We start from the raw sequence: 24,673 nt of genomic DNA on the forward strand, positions 1-24,673 counted from the left end.
ATAACTCCATGGGTTGGGGGAAAAGGCAGAGTCTATTTTTTTTAGGTACAGGTTTTGAGGTTTTTCTGTTAGCCATTTCTGAACCCCACTATAAAGGCTGTTTGTAAAGAGACAGTAGCGGGGAGAATGATATGAGCTACTGCCCTGTCACAAAGCAATCAAGCAAACATCCCCTGATGGATGACTAAAGAAGGGAGAAGCTTCAAACCAAAGCCTCCTTAATCTCTGAACAGGAGAAGACGTCATCACCCAGCAGACTGACCTTTGAAACTAGAGGGAGAGTAGTCAATGGAACCATTTTATCATGCTTCATCACTGGTGCCTGAAGAAAGGGATTAGCTGAAATATAGGCAATTCCTAAATGTTTCTGTCCTCTGTTTCAGATCCCATATGCTGTTGAGGAAGCAAAGGAAAATTCTGTGGTTGAAATTAACCTACTGGTATCACCCATGAGGAGTCTTGAAGTTTAGTTGAGGGCAAAAAGACAAAACCCACAGGGTCAAAAATTGTAATTAAATGCTAAACTGTGTGACCTAAAAGAGATAAATTCTATACTTCTTTCCTTCCCCTTCTATTAAACTGATAGATTGAAATCCTTTTCTAAATCTCACAACTTCTTAATGTAAAATAAGCCGACACATTTCTGCTCAAGATATTGACTCACTTGTAGAATTCGTTTAAATTTAAAGTTTATTATTTTTTTTCAAAATAATGCATTGCCCTAATGGTTCTGCATATCCAATTTAAGCCTCTTGCTGATAAAAAACAAAGGACCAGGGTGGTGTTTTAAGGCTCTTCTAACTTGTAGGACTTCGTAGAATTCTTCCCTTTCTTCTAGCTCTTGATGTTATGTCCTTGTAGTTGGAAAGAAAGGATGGAAGGAAGTGTCCTTTGGAGCTAGTCATGGTTGCTACTGGGGAATTTTAGTCTGGAGCCTTAGGGTTTGTTCTTCATCGCAAGAGGTGGAAGTGTTTAGTAAAGTTTTCTGTCAGACCTGTAAGAAACAAGAAAAGTATATGTTACTTCCTTTTTAAAAATGCATAATTGGGAACAGCTGGGTGACGCAGTGGGCCTCAGACACTTCCCAGCTGTGTCACCCTGGGCAAGTTACTTAACCCTAATTACCTAGCTTTTGTTACTCTTCTGCCTTGGAACCAATATACAGTACTGATTCTAAGACTGAAGGTGAGGATTTAAAAATGCATAATGCCAGTAAGGGAGGAAGTCTCAACTAGCCATAAAGGCCTGCCTTATTTCTTTAAAGCAGAGACCTACCAGAAGACTGACAAAAGTTCTTGCTGCTCAGACAGGGTGATTTTCTATTGAACTTCCCCATGGAAGCAGCTATCTCTCTAAAAACCCAGGAGAAAAGCTACTAGCTCTACTGGTCCTAGATTAAGGTGGGATTGTTGATGGTCTTAGCAAAGGTTTAGGGAGTGACCTTGCCCTCTCCTTTCCCAATGAGCAACAGCACTATTTTCCTAACTGCTAACCCTAGGTAGTTAGCTAGAGTTGCATAGATTTCAGGAGTTTCCTATGGCAGAGAATGAAGGCCTGTAAGGGGCTAGATAACTTTGAGCCCTACCCCCAAAAGACATCAGGGCCCCAGAGATAAAGAAAGGCAACCCATGCTCTTCCCTGCTTAGCAGCAGATCAGCTTCTTCAGGAAGCATTCAAGCTGATCTTCATCCTTGATCCCTTCAAACTTGTCTACCACATCCCCGTTCTTGATGGCCAAAACAGTCGGTACTACAGACACCTCAAAGGCAATGGCGAGGTCGGTGTTGTCATCAATGTCGACCTTAGCCATCACTACCTTGCCCTTCTGTCTGGCTACCATCTTCTCCAGCCGAGGTCCCAGGATCTTGCAGGGGCCGCACCACTGGGCATGGAAATCCACCACCACCGGAGTGTTGCTGTTGAGAACCCTGTCCTGAAAATCCGGCCCATCCTGGATTTCAAATGTAATCTTATGAATGCGGGTAGTATACAAGGGCTTGGTCAGGTTTAGTGCTGGAGTGCCAGGGATGTTGCGGGTAGCCTGCGGGACCCCAGAGCGAGGGGAAACCCAACGGCACATAGGCAGCTTCTTTGCCATGACCAAAGCCAAGGACCTGCTTAGGATCAGACGCTGAGCCATGGACCCAGAATTGAGCTAGCTCTAGAGGCTAGAAGAGGAGCCAGTCAAAAAGTCCTGGAGTGTAGCCAACAGGACAAGTGGGACTTCCTCTCCTTCTTCACCTTCCTCTTATGGCAGCCTACTGAGAAATGTTGCCTACCGCAGAATGTATTCTGAGTTTGGCCACACTCAGAGTTCTGAATTGGAAGGCAAGAGAATAATCAGTGGGCGTGGCCATTCTGTTGCCAATGGCACCTATTCTTGAGCGAGCCTCTTCATGATCCCCTCCCCCACCCACCTCAAGCAGGCCAAAGCCTCCATCCCAGAGCTGAGCCACAGGGCACTCTGGGTTTTTTAGCTTGGCTACCAGTTCGGATGAGTCTACAAAGTGTTTTCACCTTTTTAGGGTTTATCTGTGGCCATAGGCAAAAGAGTATGTGAAAAATAGTGAACAGAGTAGAATTTTGGGCTCTCTGTCCATTGAATACTTTCAATCTATGCCTTCTTTCATGGCTTACCCTACAATTGCGCATAACAAATAAATAGAAAATCCAGAAAATACTTCCACAAATGTGATGACTTTCCCATTGTCCCCTGTAGTGAAACTAAGTTGTTTGGTTTTTTTACAACCAAGTCCCAATGGAGGCCATGCACTGCTCTTTAAGAGTCCAGAGTGATCTGGTCATTTTCAGTCAAACGGGAGCAGAATAGCTCTTGACTCCATTGAATCTAATTTTGACATACATTTCTTAGCACTTTCAAGTCTTGTTGAGTTGTAGCCTGTGGGAATTTGGTGAACAGAGTTGAGAACTATAGCATCTGGGTTTGATTCCTAGCTCTCTTATACCTGTATGACTTAGAGGCAAGTCATTTAACCTCTTTGCTCAGTTTCCTCATATATAAAATGAGTGGTTTGGACTGGATAAGCTCTCAAGGCTCTTCAGCTCTAAGTACTCGATCCTCTGAATCTTATTTTTGGCAGCAGAAAATATCTTCAAGAGAAATCAGTTAACAAAAGAGTATTGCAGAATCTAGGTATGGAAGAAGCCAAAGGATTGGTTCCAACTTCTTCATCTGTGGTTTCATTGCTGTGAACAGAGAAGTTCATTCATTGGGGGCATAACTAAAACAATTTCTTGCAACTGGCCTTGCCCTCACAGTCGCACTTAACTTCACTACAGAGTACAAAGGCACACAGCAATTTTTTGTTTCATAATTGAAGCATTAAAGGTTGAGGAAAGAAGCTAAACCAATGGATGAGACAGTTACTGAGTACTAGGAAAATCAGAGGAGTGACAAAGTTGGATTCTGAAATGCTGTGATTACCTCACTACAAGTATGCTGTGAATATCCTCTTTGCCCCACTGAAATTTTTCTAGGTCAGTTATTCTATGAAGTTTTTAAGGGAAAAAATTTTTTTAAAAAGAACTTTGAGGCAGGACGCTTCTCACCCTGTGGGATTCTTGTCCAGGTCCACCCATAAATTCTCCACAAATGAGCTATCCAAGTGCTGGAAGCCAAAACTATGTTGTCAAGTGGATAAATTCTCTTGTCCCTTTTATCTCCTTTTTTCATTCCCTGAGAGGCTCACTACTCTCATGTTATTCCCTTGGTACCCAGAGCCTCTTACCAGACCCTGCATAGTATTCATGTTTTAGATCCATTGCTAGCCAGGGTTCTCTGTGAATCTGTGAATGCCTTAAACTTTAGAAGTTAATAGTAGTCAGTAATAGGTTATTTAGATAAATTAATCTGGACCAATTTGTCCAGTGCAATTAAAATTAAATGCAACCATGTCTAGGGCCTTGTGCTAGACATTATGGGTATCACAAAAGAGTCTCTGCACTCAGAGGTTTTAGATTCTTAATAATGGATTTTATGGAAAGACCCGAGCAAAAATCAAATAAGATACAAAAACAAATCATTTAAGCTCTCTTTGCTTTGGTTTTCTCATTTCTGAGTGGTTTCTTCTAAGTGCTAAATCTGATCCTCTGTTGTGATCTACATTGATAGAAGGAATACCCATCTAAGTGAGATTATGAATCCACTGAATTATTGAGGAATGATCAATTCTATCAATGTTGGGAATATCAGGCACCATACCTGATTAGATAGTCATTTGTTTATTTATTTGTATTTTTAAACCCTCACCTTCCATCTTAGAATCTGTGTATTGGTTTCAAGGCAGAAGAGTGGTAAGGGCTAGGCAATGGGGGTGAAGTGACTTGCTCAAGGTCACACAGCTGGGAAGTGTCTGAGATCAGATTAGAACCCAGGACCTCCCGTCTCTAGGCCTGGCTCTCAATCCACTGAGCCACCCAGCTGTCCCCATAGATAGTCATTTAGCAAAGAAGGCCTTTGGGATCCCTTCCACTCATACTGCCTAATGTTGCATTGTAGAAGGCAAACATTTCTCATTTACTTTGGGAGCCTCAAAATCCTTTAAATCATAGAAGAACTGACTTAGAAAAAATTCACTGGGGCAAAGTGGATAGTTGAGGAGAGATCGGCAAAGGGCTATTTGCAGCATATTTGTAGTGAGGTTATCACTACATTTCAGAATCCAACACAAGCACTTTCCTAACCTTCCTAGCACTCTGACTGCCTCATCCTTTAATGTAGCTTCTTTCCTCAACCTTTAGTGCTTGAGTGATGAAACAAAAAATTGCTCGTGTTTATTGTACTCTGTAGAGAAGTTAAGTGCTGGTATGAGGGAAAGGCCAACTATGAGAAATTTCTTTAGTTATTTCACCAGAGTTCTAGTCGAACACTCTCCCTTTCTAACTTGAGCAAGGTTTAAGGAAGCTTGTTTCAAGGTGTAAGTAGCTTTTTACACATATATTAGTTGATAATCTCAATGTCCTTGTGTGACAAACAAAAGTGGGTCACATTCTACAGGGAACACACTGTGCTGTCATCACATTGTTGACCTTTTAGAGATAGTTTAATTCTTTTAGGACACTAAAATTGGAAATATGTGCTTAGTGGGGACTTGTCCAATAATATTTATTTCCTGACCATTTTAATTGATTTTGAGGCAAGACTAAGATACTTGAGGAAGTTCTTTGAATATCAGATCATGTCTTTTACTTCTTTTGTGTCATCTACAACATGCCACACAGTTTCAAGCTTTTAAGTCTGCTAAAACTGGCCACCTGATGATGAAAATTATTTTGGTCATGGTAAGCCCTGAAAAAAAGCAAAAAATGGCCTTCGGTCCTGTGCATCCCTCTTCTATTTCTGCAGTGATGATGGCAGAGTGATGGAAAAGCGGACAAAGAGTGCTAAGAATCACCACTTTTGGACAGGCAAGAAGCTTTAATTTGGCTGTTAATACTCTCAATGTAAGAACCTTATTCAATGACCATTGGATAGACATATTTCTGGAGGACATGAATCCTATCCATCTTGACATTCTTACTATAAATTAAACTAGAAGAATAGAAGAAATTGCATTTAAATGGAAAGATGGCATATCAGGTATTCCTTGGAGAAAAAGATCAGAATTGGCAGAGTGAGTTTCACGATCACCATGAAAATAAATAACAGTTTACATGCCAACATTGGTTGATATGTATGATGTGGTAGACAAATTTGGTGATGAACTTGAGGAGACTCTCCAACCCACAGTCTAATACTGGCAGACTTCTGTGCAAAGGTGGGAAAATGTGAAGATGGAGGTATACATGAGAAATCATGACTTAGGAGAAGGAAATGAGATAGGGCATAGACTTAGAGATTATAGAGAAGACATCCATCTCTCTAGTATGAACACTGTTCAAAAAAAAAGAATTGCTAAGTAGTGTATACAGTGAATACCTCATAACCTCACAAAAAACCAAATTGTCCACATTTAGCTGATAGGAAAATATTTTTTTCACACAGGAGTCAGCTGTTTATGCTGAGTGAGACCACTGTATTTTCAGAGATAAGATTAGAATCTATAATAAAGAAAAGAATAATGAGCAAAAGATTTGACATACAATTGCAGTGATTTACCCCAGAAGTGTTTAAATAACTTATTGGAAATCAAAAGTGGGAAATGGACAGCAGACATGATATCAACTCTTAAAAATTTCATCTAGACACTTAAGCAATATAAATTAATTGCCCCAACAGAGAGAGCAAAATAACAGAGAAAATAGTTTAGTCATCAAGTATCTAACTTAAAACGTGAAACTGAGAGAGATGACTAAAAGTAGTCCCAGATTATTGTATTCAGTTGTTTCTGGATCTTACATATTTAAACTATTGATTAACTTTTAAAAAAACGGTATCAAATAGTTTTGGAGATTATTCCTTCATAGTATAACTTCAGATCAGGTACTGCTAAATCCTCTTCCTTCCAGTTTTTACATTATTTCCCAAAGATTCTTGCCCTTTTGTTCCTCCATATAAATTTTATTATAATTTTGTTACTTCTATGATGTGGTCCATTGGTACCTAGTTTTCTCCTTAGTTTGATCACTATAGTACCAAGTTTATACATTAATTTAGTTAGTACTGTCATTTTTATTATAATTGCATGACCCAATCATGAACACCTAATTCCTCTTCAATTATGTCTTTCTTAATTTCTGGTAAGAGTGCTTTGCAAAATCTTTTGTGGGCTTAAGCTAATAGATTTATGGACACCTTTTTTTGAATGAGAGCTTTTAAGGTTATATTTTACTAATACTTTTTTGGATAATCAACAATAAATGTAATTAAATACCATAAAAATAAAGAGTGCTTTGTATTTCTATTCATATAAATATCATGTATGTCTTGGTAAGTGTATTGCCAGATGTTTTACGCATTGTTAATTATGAGTGGAATTTCTTTTTCTATCTCAGCTGAGTTTTCCTAGTAATATACAGAAAAGCTGATGACTTTTGCAGGTTTATTATACATCCTGATACTTCTTTTGAAGTCACGAATTGTTTCTATTACTTTGTTGAATCTTTAAGTTCTCTAAGTAAACTTCCCAATAATTTTGTTTCTTTACCTATTCTTATTCCCTCAATAACTTTTTCTTGCATTTTTGCTACATATATGTATATATTTCTCAAACTGTATCAAATAATAATAATAGTAGTGACAGTAGACATCTTTACTTTTCTTCTGATCTTATTGGAAAGGCCTTTAGGGCTTCTCCATTTCAGATGATGTTAACTCTTAGTATATATATATATATGCATATTAAGGAAATATTCATTTTTCATATTCTTTCTTGTATCTTTAATAGGAGAGGGTTATATTTTGCCAAAAGTTTTTCCTTCAACTACTGATGGAATCATGTGATTTTTATTGTTTTTATTATTAATATGGTCTGTTGTATTTATAGTTTTTCTAATATCAAACCAAGCACGCATTCCCAGATCTAATAGGGAGGAGAGAATGAAATAAGCATTTACTGAGTGCTTTCTGTTTGTCAGGCACTGTGCTAATCATTTTACAAATATTGTCCTATATTTGTAATATAACCTTATGAGGTACATACTGTTATTATGTACTCATAATAAACCTTACGAAGTACATACTGTTATTATTCCTATTTTATAGTTGAGGAAACTTAGGCAATCAGAAGTTAAGTGACTTGCCTGGGGTCTTTCAGTTAGTAAATGTCTAAGGTTAAATTTGAACTCTGATTTTCCTGACTTAAGGGCCAACATTCTTTCTACTTCACCATCTCACTGCCTTTTCTTTTTTTTTAAACATTTATTAATATTTATTTTTTAGAAAAGTTAACATGGTTACATAATTCATGCTCTTACTTTCCCCTTCATCCCCTGAGCTCCACCCCCCCCCCCATGGCTGATGTGTATTTCCACTGGTTTTAACATGTGTCATTGATCAAGACCTATTTCCAAATTGTTGATAGTTGCATTGGTGTGGTAGTTTCGAGTCTACATCCCCAATCATGTCCGCCTCAACCCATGTGTTCAAGCAGTTGTTGTTCTTCTGTTTCCTCTCCTGCAGTCCTTCCTCTGAATGTGGGTAGCATTCTTTACCATAAGTCCCTCAGAATTGTTCTGGGTCATTGCATTGCTGCTAGTACAGAAGTCCATTACATTCTATTTTACCACAGTGTATTGGTCTCTGTACAGTGTTCTTCTGGCTCTGCTCCTTTTGCTCTGCATCAATTCCTGGATGTCTTTCCAGTTCACATGGAATTCCTCCAGTTCTTTATTCCTTTGAGCACAATAGTATTCCATCACCAGCATATACCACAATTTGCTCAGCCATTCCCCAATTGAAGGGCATACCCTCATTTTCCAGTTTTTTGCCACCACAAAAAGCGCGGCTATAAATATTTTCATACAAGTCTGTTTATCTATGATCTCTTTGGGGTACAGACCCAACAATGGTATGGCTGGATCAAAGGGCAGGCATTTTTTATAGCCCTTTGAGCATAGTTCCAAATTGCCATCCAGAATGGTTGGATCAGTTCACAACTCCACCAGCAATGCATTAATGTCCCTTTTCTAATACTAATTTCTAGCTAGTTTTCTCTTGTCTGCTTAGGCTACTCTATTCCCTTTCATCTTTTTAGATTGGCCACTCTTTCCACACTACTCTCTATCCTCTCTTTCTACTTACTTTACTTAGCTCCAAAAATCATTCATGCCAATATAGGGACTGTATGGATCCTTCAATATTTATAGCTACACCTCATTTTCTGAACTACAAGCTTAGTCTTAATAGTGAGGAAAATATCAATCCTAACCCCTTCCGTCAACCCTTCTCCTGATCCCCATGAGAACTGAAGGTGAATTTTCTAAAGAATTCTTTTTGTACATGTAGGAAAAACTCTAAATCTATAGTTCTTTCAAATTTTGTCTTTTTCATGATAAAAACTTTTGGAAGACTTTGTACCAAACTTAGCTCCTTCAAGAAATTTCCCTTAATTCCTTTGAGGATGTTCATTAGAAACTTTTCTTCATTCCTGCAGCATTTCTTGTGCTAAATTGCTTTGTCCATGTATTGATTTATTTGCTTTCTACCTATTATTAAACCTTGTTCACTTTGTATCACCTGTTACTTCAAGTGAATTAGGAGTCCTGTCTTCAGTTGCTAGGAAGTTAACTCAGGTGCGATGTGAAGAAAGGCTTCCTATCAGCTCCCCCTCACTGAAGGGCTTCAAGCAAAAACTGAATGATCATTTCTCATATATTTTGTATTGAGTATTCTTGTTCAGATATGAATTAGAGAAGGTACGTCCTTCCAACTGTGAGATTCTGTGCTTCTATTTCTTTTGTCATGTTTCCTTATTCTGCATTCATTCTTCCTGACAGGAACACAGCTAGTGTTCTGTGAATACCTGTCTGCTCTTCACCAGGGGCCCAGTGGCCAACGAATAGTTACAATTTCCACTCTAATATAGAATATACCAAGGCTGGAGTATGGTACAGTAATTAGGTGAAATCCCTTCATCCAAGATACTGTTTAATGTGCAAATAGCAAAGGCAGCTGTGTTTGATAAATGACTGTCTTGTTTGACTCTGAAGGTTGTTTAAACTTTTTTAAAAATTATTATGACAGTCATGAAAACAGTGCAGATCTTTAAAGAAGAAAAGTATACTTATAATTGAAGAAGGTTTATGAAGGTATGCTTTCTGTGAGTCATTGTAGTTCCAGCAAATAACGTAGCTATCCTCAGAATATTGAATTTGGGATGGGGCAAAGACTATGGCTGCCCAATGTATGGAAAACAATCAACATCTGGCTTTTGATCTATTTACTTTATTCTGGGTAATGTTAATTGTTTTTAATCTGACCAACCTGGACATGGGTCTTGTCCTTCCAGGTAACATTTTTTTTTGTTTCACTATCATTTGCCTGCTATTACTTTATCATGTGTTATTACAGAAAGATCATTACATCATCTATGATCTTGCCAACTTAAAAAAAGGATAATTTGACAAAATTAGAGTGAAGTTCATTGGGGTCTAAGGAAATGTATAGATATTAAATTTTAAAAGACAGTAACAAAATTGCTCTATTTGTGTCCTTTTCTACAATTTTTCTTCTATGCATTTATTGATCTTTTTTTCTGATCCATCACTACCTTCTAACCAATTAGGTATAGTCTAATAAAATAAATCAACATATTGGCCATGTCTAAAAATGCTTCTCTTATTTTGCATTTCTAGACCAATGGTGTCAAACCTACTGTTTGAAGGCCACATGAAGCCTGCAACACTCTCTAGTGTAGCTTGAACCAAATTAAAAAGAATTTGGGAAATATTTAACAAAATAAGTAAAAAGTACAATAAAACATAGATAATATTGATATGTGGTATTCCAAGTCATTGTGGAGCCCACAGAGATCCATATGTATGGTTTAGTGGCCCTCGTTTCTTTTTAAGTTTGACACAAATTTCTCTTGTCCATTTCTTACACAAGTCAATTTCATGTTTCTTTTTGTCTATTGAAATGTTTGTTGATAACTATTAGAAAGAAGAAAATCTTATTTATTAAAGATTTTATGGATTTTGCAAGTGGCTATTTGCCAATGGGGAGAGAGCAGGTTGTCTCAGTTCCATCAAATTATATAGATCTTTACTGGACACCTACTGTGTGTTCCACATTGATGTTATTCTATAAAGAGAGTTAAGACATTATTTTTGCTCATGGGAGCTCCTAATCTCATTGTGGAGACATTAGTGAACAATACAGCCCAGAGAACAAGCAATGTTTTCTTTCCTTGCGTTGGTCTGATGCTACCCTAATTCCAGGTGAGTCCTATCATTCTTGGCACTACTTGATTTACCATGAACTATTTCTTGATAGTGAGATGAAAATGTCAGATCGTGCCTTGAAAGATTCAATGCCTAGATCCAAGTTTCACCACCATTATTTTGTTTGCTATTAAATCAGGCCTTTAATCCAAATTTCTCTATTGCTTAAAATACTTTGAGGACCTCATAAGGGGAAAGACGCAAATTCAAGGTCTTTATATGACATATAATTCACTACCTTGCCAAGATATCTGACATCAAAGATATATTGGTAAGTTGATAGGCCTTATCAGAATGACACCATATTGGGCCAATAGCATGGATGATGTGCTCTACAAAAATAAAGCTCATGACTACAAGTGATATAAAGAATGTAGGATCCCAAGTGATGTTCCCTAAGAGAAAATGGAAGAAAAAGCTTCAAATAAATCAGTATGAAGTATTGCATCATGCTATATAGGTCAAGGTCTGTAACAATATTCAATTAAGAGACAAGGGCAGCCTATTTCTTTCCTTACATTTAAAAGAAAGGGTGTGGTACTCTGGAAGAAAAGAAGGTAAGTTGTAAACCATTCTGAACACATTTCATGCTTTGGATTTGAAAGTATGAGACCATAAGTGGGCTTCCAGCTTTACATGTTTTACAACTGTCATTCTGTGTTACTCTTCAACTGAAGGATTTGTCTAAGACTCACAAATATCATTAGGAGTCAAAATTAAAAAGGCAGCTCAGACTTTAGTTTAGGTTACATTAGGAATACACTGGTATTCCTGAGGCTCATATATTGCTGGTATTACTATTATTTTTTGTAAAACTGTGATTCTATATTGGGCAGAACTTGGTAATATTTAGATGTGACCAGAAATGGCATGAGCCACATTAAAGGGTGATGAACTCCCTGTTACTGGAGGTGCTCAAGTAGAGACTAAGCCATCACTTAGCAATATCTCTTCCTTGAAGGTTCATGCTATCCAAATTTATCATCCATTGCAGAACCTGGTGACTATTATCTGTCAACTTCCTGGTCATTTTCTCCTTCCTTCCTTCCTTCTTTCCTTCCTTCTTTTCTTCCTTCCTTCCTTCCTTCTTTTCTTCCTTCCTTCCTTCCTTCCTTCCTTCCTTCCTTCCTTCCTTCCTTCCTTCCTTCCTTCCTTCCTTCCTAAGTTCAATACTTGTTTCAGCCTTTCCTTCCCAACTTTTACTGTCAGACTTGCAGATTTCATAATAGATATAGACGTTTCCTCAAATACCTTAACTTCCAAGTTTCTTAATCTATTCAGTTTCCATTATTTAATCCTTTCCTACACATTAGCTACACATAGAAAAAGAGAGAAAGAAACATACATTATCATACTCCTCTTCTTGGTCATAGTCTTTCTCTACCCATCCAATTTCTTAAATCTCTTCTGAAAAAAAAATAAGGGAACAGAAAGTGATGAGAGTCAGAGAAAAAGAATGTTTGAAGGATCCCGGGTCACAGCTCTCTCCGAGAGAAAACTGAGAGAGCGGAGGAAGAATATTCCACAAGAAAAAGGGATCTGAATGTGGTGAAACAACTATCCATGCCTACCATGGCATGGCAACCCTGCAATGTATTTCCCTTTGGTGTGGGAAGCTATGCCAAACCCATCTCTTCCATTGATCCTGCCATTACCCACACCTGTTCTATTTTACATGTGCATAATAAACTTGAAAATTCCTTTATTTAATTATAATCTTTTATCCTTCCTTCTTTTCTCATCCCTTATAACCCATAAGGCTTTTTCTTTATCCTCACTGTAACCTCCATTGTCTCCACCTCTGATTTCTTTCTCAAGCTGTCACCCCTTCACTGGTTACTCTTGCTGACATGTTGCAAGTACTTGTTGAATCAGTTTACCTCTTAAACTCTCTTCTACTGTCAAATCGCTTGTCCTATTGCTACTAATGTCTTGCCAAACCACCATCCTGCATTACTTCCACCTTCTACCTCTTTTCTACCTGTTCATGTGCTGTTGAGTGAAACCGGAAAAAGTCAAGAAAATATATTGATCAGGGTCCACTACAAATTTATTCATCTAGGCCCTCATTTCAGCAAGACAATTATTCTTCTTAATTGATTCACTATCCCAACCTCAAAGTGGCCATTTTTGACTTTGTCTTTCTTCAAGCCTCTCATGACACCCTCTCCTACCAATCTCTCTGCTGAAAAAAAAATTAGGCCCTTAGTCAAGAGCCTCTTCTTTTGGCCTCCTCCTTATTACATATTGTTCAAATAATTGACTCTTCTCATATCTCCCTCCATTTTATTCTCTTTGACTTCATTCTCAGATGAAGAGTTGACCTTTATTTTTGCCCCAACCAACCTATCCATATGCCCTTGATCTCATTACATTCTATCTTTCCACAAGATTGCCCTCTCAACCATCTCTACTTTATGGTTGTCCTTCCCTGCTTCCTACAAATAAGCTTATATCTTCTCTATCCTTAAAAAACCTCTCACTTGATTAGACCATTCCCAATAGATATTATCCATTCTTTTCTCTTCTTCTTCCCTAAACCCATTGAGAAAGCTGTCTACACATGTCACCTTCACTTCATGTATTCTCTCTATCTTTTACAGTTCTACAGTTGTGTTTTTGACATCATTCAATTGCAATTGTGCTCTCTAAAGTTACCAATGATTACAGTTGCCAAATCTATTGACATTTTCTCAGACCCCATTCTTCTTGACCTCCCTGCTACATTTGAAATTGTTATTTGTCTTCTGTTTTTTCTAGGTTTTCATGACACTACACACTCCTAGTTCTCTTACCCATGTGACCATTCTTTCTACATCTTCTTTGGTGAATCCTCATCTATGTCATACCCACTAAACACTGGTATCCCAAAATGTTCTTTCCTGGACCCTCTTCTCTTCTGTCTCTGTCTTGCTGGATGACATTATCCACTCCCATATGTTCAATGATCATCCAGATCATCAAATGATCTCAAGATCTTTATATCCAATCTTACTTAGATTTCACCCTGAACTCCATTCCTGCTTTACTAGCTCCCTTGTGTACATTTCCAACTAGATATCCTTCTGTTTGGTCTTCCTGTCTCATGTATCTTTCTGCTCTAATCCAGCCTTCATCCAGTTGCCAAGGTAAGTTTCCTAGTTAGTTAGTCAATTAAACCTTTAGTAGGCACCTACTATGTAGTGCCAGGCTCTATCCTAGGTGCTGGGGATACAAAATAAAGCAAAAAACAGTCCTTGCCCTCAAGGAACTCACAATCTAGGCTGTCCACCTACTCAGTAAATTCCAGTGGCTCTCCCTTACTTCTAGGAACAAAAGCATTCCTTCATTTGTTATTTAATGTTATTGACAGCCTGATCCTACCTTTGAACTCTCCTTAAATGGCCAGAAATTGAGTTACAACTGGAAGATGTTCAAAACTGAAAGATAGACCCAACTTCCCCAGACCCCATTCATGCCTAAAATGGTGCTTCCTAAATACATAGGAGAACTCCATCTCCTTCTTCTCTGGAGGTGGAGGCAACTTTCAGAAATATGGCAATAGCATCAGGGTACTAAGAAACCCAACATTTATGCAACAAACATTTGTAGTTGAGAAATTTTGAACTCATCTTAATTCCAACACCTAAGTCTCTGCTGCTAATCACTGATAGTGAGAGCTTCAGGATATTTAGGATGAAATTATGACATTCCTGAGGCCCAATAGTTATGATTTTGTCATTAGATTATCAACTCCTTGGGGAGGAGGAATGTGGTATAATCTAAATTCCATAATTCCCATTCCCATAGTACCTACTATCTTGCCATTTGCCCTCTTAGGGTTCAATAACTGCATAATGATAGAATACACTTAATTTTTTCTTAGAAAAGTAATTTCTCTTTCTTTTTCTTCTCCTCTCTCCTCCTCTTGCTGCTGGCATTGAGATTCTTCTTTAATGGTACCAACCTCTATTGTACCCTTTGAAAAGATGAATAAAAATGTTAATTTTTGTGGGAAATGGAAATTTCTGCAATCTTGAACTTAGCATATAATTCACCAATACATTTAAATTTGCTACTTATGTAGGAAGTCATTTTGAAACTAAGCTTCCAATTTTCCTGAAGTGGAAAACATGGTTCTACATTAAATAACAAAAGAAACAAAATGATGTAAATGGAATCCTAGAGCAAGCTTTTGAAAATAAAAGCAAAAATAGTTTTATGAGAGATTTCAGCCAGTTGGGCATATTCCTCCCACTATTTCTCTCAGTATAAATGACCACCTGTGAAAGTTGTATTTATTTGTATCATAGATAAAAAGAAATGGGAAAAGTTAGAGAGAGTTAAGTTGACACAGTTGGTCAATAACTTCATTGTGTTTAAGTGTGACAGATACATGTAAAAATCAAGATACTTTTTTTTGAAAGAGGAAACTTGTAAGGGAAATATAGGAATCGAGAGAAACCAGCATCTCTAAGAAAGTATAGAATTACTACTTGGCTAATGCCCCTGAGCAGGACAACTCTCATGTAAATATGAGTTGCTACCATATAAGAAGAATCAATTAAATGCACCTGTGTTTTCTAACGGTATCCAATGTCTTTAAAGGAGGTGTTACAATTTGGGATTGCCAGAGTTAACCTTCTCTGATGTGGTTCCTTATTATGCTTAAGTACACATAAGCTAATTATTATTTTACTTTTATTCTATAGGCCAAATGTCTTTGTAATAGAAATTGCTCACATTATCAGTTTTCCAGTCTGCTGTAATATGTTCCCTTTAGGTTAAAAGTCTTTTTTTGAGTTGTCACTTAGCTAATATCATTATTAATATATTCACTGATTCTGACCAATTTGAAAATACTATAGGAAGTAGAAAGGCCATATGCGAGTTCTGGTAAGATTAGTGCATTACGTCTCACAGAACCTTGTGACCATTTTGCCAATGCAGTTCCTTGACTTAGGAACCATGGATTTAGGTTCAAGCATAGAGGATTATCTTCCCAAATGGAAGCTTATTGCTGAGAGGGCTTGTAGGCACATTTTGTGATTTTTATTTGAGACGAGTATGCCTGCTAATTAAAAATCATAATAATGTGTGAAAACTTATTTCATTGTGAATTAAATCTTGTTTCTATACCCTTTGGCTCTGAACATAGCTTTCTTTCTACAAGTATTCTTCTGTCTATGGAGAAGAGCATTTGCCAAGCCATTGGGTTTGGGGGTTTGTTTGCTTCTTGGTATTTTAGGTGTGGATTCTAAATATCGCCTGGATTTCATTCTTAAGATTTCATGACATGCAGAGTTTGGACATTCTTAGATATGGAGAAATTAAACCCACAGAAGAAAAGTAAACCTTTGAAGGCACTTTTCCCCTCTTGAGTATTGTAGAAGCAACTGGCAGCTTCAAGGACTGTGCTCCCTGAACCCTGAGGCTGGAAACCGAAACCAAATAGCTGGGTTTTTTTTTTCACTAGAAAAGCTGAAAAGCTTTATTGGTGATTCTTTGTGCTTTAGAAACTCATTTTCTGGGTTGCCGAAAGGAATAGAGAAAAAGAAAAAAGTGACTTCTGTATCAATAGGATGCATCTTTCCTGAAGGGGTTAATGTTCTGGTCCTGAGCAAAATTGATTTACTAATTACATTGATTTATGCTGGGTGCAGCTTTAATCAATGCATGTGGCCCCACTCCAGGACTTCTCTGTACTTGTTATTATGCTTAGAGGCTTTTTCCATAGAACCATTTTGGGGACTATTGATGGATCACTACAAAGTCTAATATATGGATGCAGAATTAAGTAGTGAATGCAAGGTGCTTTGCTTGGAGATAGCTGTAAGATTTCCTTAGCTATCCACAGCCTTGTTCTCCAAAGAAAACTCGTCCATGGCTATAGCAAAGTCATTGCTTTGAGAAGTGCCATTCAAATGATTGGGAGGGGGGAGTAGTTTCCAATTTCTATAGCAAGTCTGAGAGAGTTTAATTCTGTCATTTATCCAGTTGTTATTATTCTGACTTATTCTATTGACTCTTTTTCTTTGTTTCTGCCAATTGCAAAATTATATGGCATAGGGGCAGCTGGGTAGCTCAGTGGAGTGAGAGTCAGGCCTAGAGACAGGAGGTCCTAGGTTCAAACCCGGCCTCAGCCACTTCCCAGCTGTGTGACCCTGGGCAAGTCACTTGACCCCCATTGCCCACCCTTACCACTCTTCCACCTATGAGACAATACACCGAAATACAAGGGTTAAAAAAAAAATTATATGGCATAGTCTTCTTTAGTTGGAACCTGCTTATTATTATTATTACTGTGAGCTTATAACACCTATTTTTTTAGAAAACTCAAATGAATCCTGTACAATTTACCCTGATTTCTTCCCCTTATTTAATTCTTGGACTGATTTATTGGCCATATGTAGTCCCAAGCATACAAGCTGAGATATTAATTTGTTGGACTTATTGTCCACCTACATTACAGAATATAGACATTTTTCATCCATTTAGTTTTTCCTATATGGATTGGTAGGTTGGTCTCATTTTGAATTATCAACAGATTTCATTGAAAAGACTGTTATTTTCTGAGACTTAATGTGATCAACCAATGTTTTTGTCCTCCACAAACAAAGCAATTTTGAGGATCACACCATCTTTGGTAACCCCTTTTTTCAATTCTCAATTCATAGGATTCTAAACTTTAAGAGCTTGAAAGGAACTCAAAGATCTAGCCTAAGCCCTCCATTTCACAGATATTTGGTCTGGTTCACTGGACGCATGGCTTAGAATTCTGGACTACGGATGACACAGGTGTTTTGAGTTGTTCGCTTTGCAGTTCTGCTCTATGAGCAGCCTTGTCAGAGCAAGATGACTAAGTTACTTAGCTCTGGTTTGATTTATTGTCCTTGAGGTCATGCTGTGCAGCCACTTATAGATGAGACAACCTTCTACCATTTTATTTTTGGTACTTTAGGAACAAAGTGTCCTTGAATTGATCCAATACAGACCTTCCTTATGCTGATTCTCCTCTGTAATAAACAGCATCAGAGTAAGTTTCCAGAGCTACCCTAGAGTAGCTAGTAAATTAATAAATAGCACCCTAAGAGGCAGAAAAAGCCAATGCCTCTTCCAAAGTGTTTAACAACTTAGCATACTTCCCTGGCCATCTATTAGCATAGAGTAAGTTAAAGGTATTTTATAATGGACTTAAATCGCTCCTGTGGCTTGGACTTTATGTTTAGTAGCCACATGGACATAGATGAAGGTGTTAGGAAAAAAATATTGAGCTGTAAGGCTGGGGAGAAAGTGAGAAGAAAATGGAGGACAGTGTATAGGGAGCCTTGTCTTGCGGCAGGTTTATGATGCGTGGTCAGTGTTCCAGGTAATTGATTTTTCATTAAACTCTTATGTGCCTCCTTGTTTCTAGCTTACTGTACAACTGCAGAGCCCAGAGACAGCTGCAGACTGTCTTGGCAAATCCAGCCATTTCTTGTGCCCAATGTCTGTGGCATTCTGTAGGACATTAGCTTGATAGCAAAAACGGTGAAGCATTAAGTCTAGGGAACTGACAATTATAATTTTGCAATGTTTCCCACCATAATCAGGTCTCACTAAGTATAATTTACCAACTGTTCTGGATGATCTAAAAAATTTTTTTCTAGCGCTTTGGTATTAACGAGTAGTATTTTTTTTAATAGTATATCTGAGCTTTGCTCTGATTTGGATGACATCACCTTTGATTCCCATGAGATCTGTTTTCTTTACCACAGAAAATAATATCCTAGAGTTGGCTAGTTCACAGTGGCATAGAAATATGCTATTGTGAATACGGCACATGAAAAATAATACAACTGTTATAGCTCACTTCAAAAGCTTTGTCTAATGCTGACTCTTTTTTCTGAACTTTGAATTTTTTTAATTCTCAAAAATGCAAAGAATGAAAATATTTAAATCCCTCTGCAAAGAAGCAGGAAGTCCAATAGGGAGCCAGGTTGTCTCCACAGAGGACAAAAATTGAATATGTAAGAGTGGATCAGATTGGTAAGGGAAAGGGTGTGGAGAACAGGGTTGAGGACAGAGACTTGGGGATTGAATACATTGTCTACAAGAAGATTCCAAAGAGGACAAAAATGGGAGCAGTTAAAGAGGCAGGAGGAGCAAGTGTCCTTTCACAGAAGTAAGAGGAAGAGAGAATTCAAAGGAGAAGCTGGTTGACAGTGTCACATGCTGCATAAAAATCAGGAAAGATAAGGACTGAGAAAAGGATATTACATTAAGCAATCAGGAAGTCTATAGTAAGAGTGGAAGTCAAATAACTGGAATTGGAAAGGTATTCACTTATTTCCCATACTCTGGGACCATCTCACCACCTTCCATCATCTGAGTGCAAAAACTTGTCCACTAACAACTGTTCTAGTGTCTTCTAGGATTCCAGTATCATTGTTTAGAACTGGAAAGGATTTTGGAGCCCTGGGTCAATCCAGCTCTCTTGCTATTTTTTGTGTGGTTTTTTGATGGCAACTTGTTTTAAGAAGGAAAATGACTTTGTCAATGAACAAGAAGTTAGAAAAACAACAACTAACATGAACGTAAAATTAAGAAGCAAGCTTAATTCTTTTGGCTATAAATTCAGTGCTCTTTCCATAGTGTAATAAGCAGGAACTTCCTCCTCTATATGAAGGTTGAGAGTAGCTCTTTAATAAGTCTATGAATGACGCATTGGCTTTATAGGTCCTTACCCTTCTATGTGCCTACACATGACAGGAGCTCAGTTACTTTTTTAAGACAAATAAACGAATGCATGCATGCATGCAGACATATAGCGTGGGCTACTTGATGCTGCACATGCCCTGCACAAGTTCCTCCTGCTGAATAGGAACTCAGTAGAGCCCCAAGACCTTTGCAATTTCAGAAAGTGGTACTTTTCCATGCCTTTATGGAACTGCCTTGATTTGAAGAATCTTAACCAATATCAACTGTAATTTGAATTTAATCTTGATACATGACTTTGTACCATTTTAGATATTTTAGATGCATTTCTTAAATACAGAAATGCTTATCCTAAGCCTATCCATCTATCCATCCAAGAATGTTGACTACATGTAGGCATTAGAGAAGATTGTCAAGAATTCACAATGGGTGAGTAATAACTTAGGAGCCCCGAAGGGGACTTAGCTGAGAGAAGTTACAAAAGCATTTCTCATTTCTCCCTTCTCCAAAGATATAGAAGGCTGAGGGCTTTTGTTTTGTTTAGTTTAGTTTAAACTGCTCACTCTCTCTTATGTGGCATCTAGAAAAGTGAAAATTACTGTGGTTGGGACCATAAATGAGATACGACATGTACGTAGGTGGACCTTAAGAGGCATTTGGAAGACCTTGGGGAGTTCCTGCCCAGTGAAGACAGTTAATTTATACTATATATCAAACGATGCCTTTCAATAGATTTAACAAGTGAATATTTTGACTTCAGAATTCAAGATCTCCTGCAATTAGGGTTTACTCAAAGGAAGACCCACAACAATGGCATATTCCTGCAGGCTCTTCACTAAATACTTAATGGAAGAGGACTGATGTTTAATGGCATTCCGCATGGCATAGCAGAAAGAACACCTGTCTCACAAGAGCATCTGCTTCAGGTGCTCGTTAGCCATAGGACGTATAGAATGTTTATATTCTGAGTCTCAGTTTCTTCTGCTGTTCTGTTGAGATAGTAGTAGCTACCCCATCTCCTTCACAGGGACATTGTAAGGAAAAACCTTCATGATTCTCAAAATCCCGTTGTAGTGGGATCAATGATTGCTTAGAATTTCTTTAGTTGTGTTGCCTCTGGTTAAGGGAATCATTTTGTTTTCAAGGGAGCAATGTAGCAGTATTGCTAGATGGTGCTGAGATGTGGAATTATAATAATAGAGAAGAGTTGGGATGGGCAAAGCGCTTAACATGCTTCATTTCATTTGAGCCTTCTGATAGTCCTTTGAAATGAGAAGATGGTAGAAACATAAAATGTGTGGCTTCCACCAAAGGCTTACATATTTGTACAGGCCACCCTCACTTGGCCCCAGACTTGTAGAAAAATCATCTATTTCTCTTTTTTGATAAATCAAATTCTGTTTGAAATACATTTGAGTAGTTTTAATAATAGTAATAATAATGATCACTAGTATAGTGTTTAATCTTTGCAAGATGATCTCATTAAACTATTGAGAAGTATCACCATTTAACACATGAGGACACTGAGGCTAAGCAAGTTGAAGTAATTTGCCCCGGGCTACACGGCTTTCTCCCAGCACCACATCCAGGACTTTTGTTCTTTCCATTTGCACTACCTATTTAAAGACTATGCTGTTGTCGGCCCCCCTTTGGTATTGCAAAGAATACATTTGTATTAATGTTGAATTATTGAATTGCAAATCTTTCGTAAGCTAAAATTTTCTATACTGAGTTTTATTAAAGCAGAACCGATTTGCACTAGCATTTGGTTCTAAAATTTGTAGCATCAGTGCCCTCTTATCAAATATACATTCATATATTCATTCAGCAAACATTAGATCTAATCAAATATAGGGGGGAAACTACCTCGATAGTTGATTTTTATGGTGCTGGGACAAAGGTAGCTTTAGAATGTCTGAGTTGTTAGTTTCAATGGGAAATTCACAGTTATTGGCTCTAGTATTCATGATGCCTCGGTAATGATTTAACAGTCGGTGCTGCATGTAGGGCCTCTAGAGAATGTGTCAGTTCCAGGGCCTCCCGAAAAGCAGAACTGTAGTTCATTTCAGGCAAGGAGCATTAATTCAACTAATTACTGTGGTTTCAACCAATGACAGCTAAGTCCTTTACAGGCCAGAGGAGAGAGCCATATTGGAGCCTACTGCTATGATGGATAAGTATGCCTGGCATGATTAAACAAAGAAGGCTTTAACTTGATCAAAGAGAGGGACCATAAATATATAGGGAAACTTTGACTTTGCTGTCACTTGGTTTACATTAGCTTGGCTGTGTTAGGTTTGAACTGTGAAATTTGGCCTCAGTCACTTTTGTCCCAGCAAGGGAATGAACTTGATGGGCTTGCAGATTTGAAAACATCTTTCATTTCTTCAATTGGAGGAGATGAGATTCTAAATCAGGACAATGTTATTTCTTTGATTCTCTGAATTTAAAGTGTACGTGTTCCCTCCCTCTTTTCCTCCTTTCTCCCCTCTCTCCTCTTCCTCTCCTCTCCCACATTTCCTCAAGCTTTTCTTTTCCACAAGATGAAGTACATTGAACATCTGCTCTCCTACTGTGCTATATTTTTAGGATGACCATTTTCAAGAGCGACCTCCATTTTTATGCACTTAGTATTTGGGCTGGCAATTATTTGCAGGTGCATGATTGTGCCAATTGCTCTACAATGAACCAACTGTGTACAATGAAGCAGCAAGCCCTCCTTTTGGGGTGAGGGAGGGGATGGGGACATATGGCTGACTGAATCAGCCATTGGCCAATTGTGTGAACATTATTAGAGTATGTAATTTAGCACCTGCAAACTGTTAGCATACTGTGGCTGCAAACAAGAGGTACCCTTTGAGGGAAATATCTGTTGTCATTTGTGATCAAATGTTTCATTTTGATGATCTGTGTTATTGTATAAAATATAGGGAGAGGAATGCATTGAAAAATACTGTTGGTTGATTTTTATGGAACCTCAGTAAACATGAAAAATATATTTGACGTGATAGGAAATCAGCTTTAAATTTGAGAGAAGTGAAACTTGAGATCATAGAATTTTAGGGTCAGAAGAGACCTTAGAGATTTAAGTGTCAGTGGTACTGGATCTTTATCCAATGTATATATTTCATATATCTCATTTAGACATTCAAAGAAGACAGGGGAAAAGATAGTTATAAATTTCTTCATGGCAAGTGAAAGATCAGTTATTATTTTGAAACTCTGGCATGATAAAGCTGAAATCTCATCTAAAGAGTGTTGGGAACTTTTATGTCTCTAAGACCCATGAAGATTAAGTAGCTTTCCTAGGCCTTGCAAATAATGTCAGAGAATTTGATCCTACAGTGTTCCTGATTCCAAGCTCAGTCAATACGACATGAGGCTGTCCCTATTCTCTATTTGTGTATGCAGGGACTAGATTTGTATTTGAATAGTTAACTTAACCTTATTAAATCTAGCCTCACTCTTTACTTAAGCCCTGCAGAAATTGAAATGGAAGGTGACATTTCCATGTAAATCAACACTTCTTGTGAAATTACAGTCTCAATATGTTCTTCAACTATAGGAAACAGCATGCTGCTATAATATTAAATATTATAAGGTAAATGGCAGCCATTAGAATTTGTGATAAGGTGCAATATGTCTAAGAGCCAAAAGATATTAGGGAGAGAGAGAATTTCTGTTAGTAAACCAATTGTATACTTGGATGATGGCTTGAGAGAATTGGACTAATTGAAGTATGAGAATACTTTAATCAAATATATTTATTAAATTCAGGTACATTGGGCACTATGGTATATGTTGAAGGGTAACATATATTTTTATATTTTAGTAGTATAGAGAACTCTAGAAGGTAGTATTCTGATTAAGAGGGACATAAGTAACACTTTTAATTTGGAGAGATCAGTACAATTTTAAAAAATCATCAAATCTATCTGAACCTTGTATTTATAAATTTCCAAGATGTGTTTGACTCTCAACTTGTCACTAAATAACTGGGTCCTTGAGTAAGTCACCTTGTCTTTGAGCCTCAGTTGCTTCAATTATAAAATGGGAATAATATTACTTATGTTGTCTACCTCATTGGGCTATGTGAATACCATGAGATATTGTATATGAACATACTTTATAATTCTTAGGTCTTTAAATAAAAAAAAATCTGATATGATGCTTTCTTATTTGTTCCTTGACCAGAAGTATATTGCTTACAATATTATGCTATACAAGAATGGGTCCATTTTTTAATGGACTGGATCATGTGCCCATTGGCAGATATCCTGCCCAAGTACAAAGAAATGCCATATAATTTTTGTAAATGGCCTCATTTTCCCTCTATCACACTTAACAAGTAGTGTTCAGCATATGTATTAGCAGTGCTATTGCTTAACAGGAGTTACCAAAGATGCTCCAGCATGGCTCTGAAACCCTAAAGCTGCTCTGAGTTGGGAGTTCTAAACTCATGTTTCCTTCTCATAATAATAATAACTGATTTTTTATAGGCTTCAAGGTTTGCCAAGTTCTTTACATTCATCATTTTATTTGAAACTTACAATAATCTGGAGAGGAAAGTACTTCAGGTATGATCATTTCTTTTTATAGATGGAATGACTGAAGCTCAAAAACATTAAAAAAGCATTCTATGCACTGTTGCACTCTTATGGATGCCCCATCTCTGCTTTAAGAGGTGCTGCTACTCATAATTATTCATCATCGTTTGTAAAGGTTACTTGTGCATTTATATTATAACTTGCCACCACTCTCAATTCTACAAAAAGTGTCAGATGTTTGTTTGACTAGATATTTTCTGGTGTATTTTGACCTCTTTGTCGGAGCAGTTATTTTACATTGCTTAAGCACCTAGTTGGAATATTTTGTTGATGTCTATGTCTATTGTGCATTTCTCAAATTTTGATTTTCAATAACTTGTTTAAAGACTTTTAAATCTGTATAATTGTATGCCATATCTTCAGAGCTAAGATCAGAGGAGGAGAAGGACATGAAGGAGATGAAGGAGGAGGAGGAGGAGGAGGAGAAGATGAAGAAGATGAAGAAGAAGAAGAAGAGGAAGAGGAAGAGGAAGAAGAAGAGGAAGGAGGAGGAGGAGGAGAAGGAGAAGGAGGAGAAGGAGAAGAAGAAAAGAAGAAGAAGAGAAAGA

The 24,673-nt window shown here is 37.5% G+C and overlaps 2 protein-coding genes across 2 annotated transcripts in view; one reads left to right on the top strand and one right to left on the bottom strand.

Annotated features, from left to right (window-relative positions):
• Positions 1–24,673, top strand: part of LOC123253653 (connector enhancer of kinase suppressor of ras 2-like) — a 530,144-nt gene that overhangs the window by 52,383 nt on the left and 453,088 nt on the right. The window lies entirely within an intron of this gene.
• Positions 1,643–2,140, bottom strand: LOC123253372 (thioredoxin, mitochondrial-like). Its single transcript, XM_044682571.1, has one exon. The coding sequence runs from the start codon at positions 2,138–2,140 to the stop codon at positions 1,643–1,645; it is 498 nt and encodes a 165-aa protein (XP_044538506.1).

Source organism: Gracilinanus agilis, chromosome X, assembly GCF_016433145.1.
Source record: "Gracilinanus agilis isolate LMUSP501 chromosome X, AgileGrace, whole genome shotgun sequence".
Lineage (NCBI taxonomy): Eukaryota > Metazoa > Chordata > Mammalia > Didelphimorphia > Didelphidae > Gracilinanus > Gracilinanus agilis.

Bases quoted from the DNA above. Each gene is read 5' to 3' on its own strand.
- LOC123253372 (XM_044682571.1), bottom strand. From the start codon at position 2,140: ATGGCTCAGCGTCTGATCCTAAGCAGGTCCTTGGCTTTGGTCATGGCA.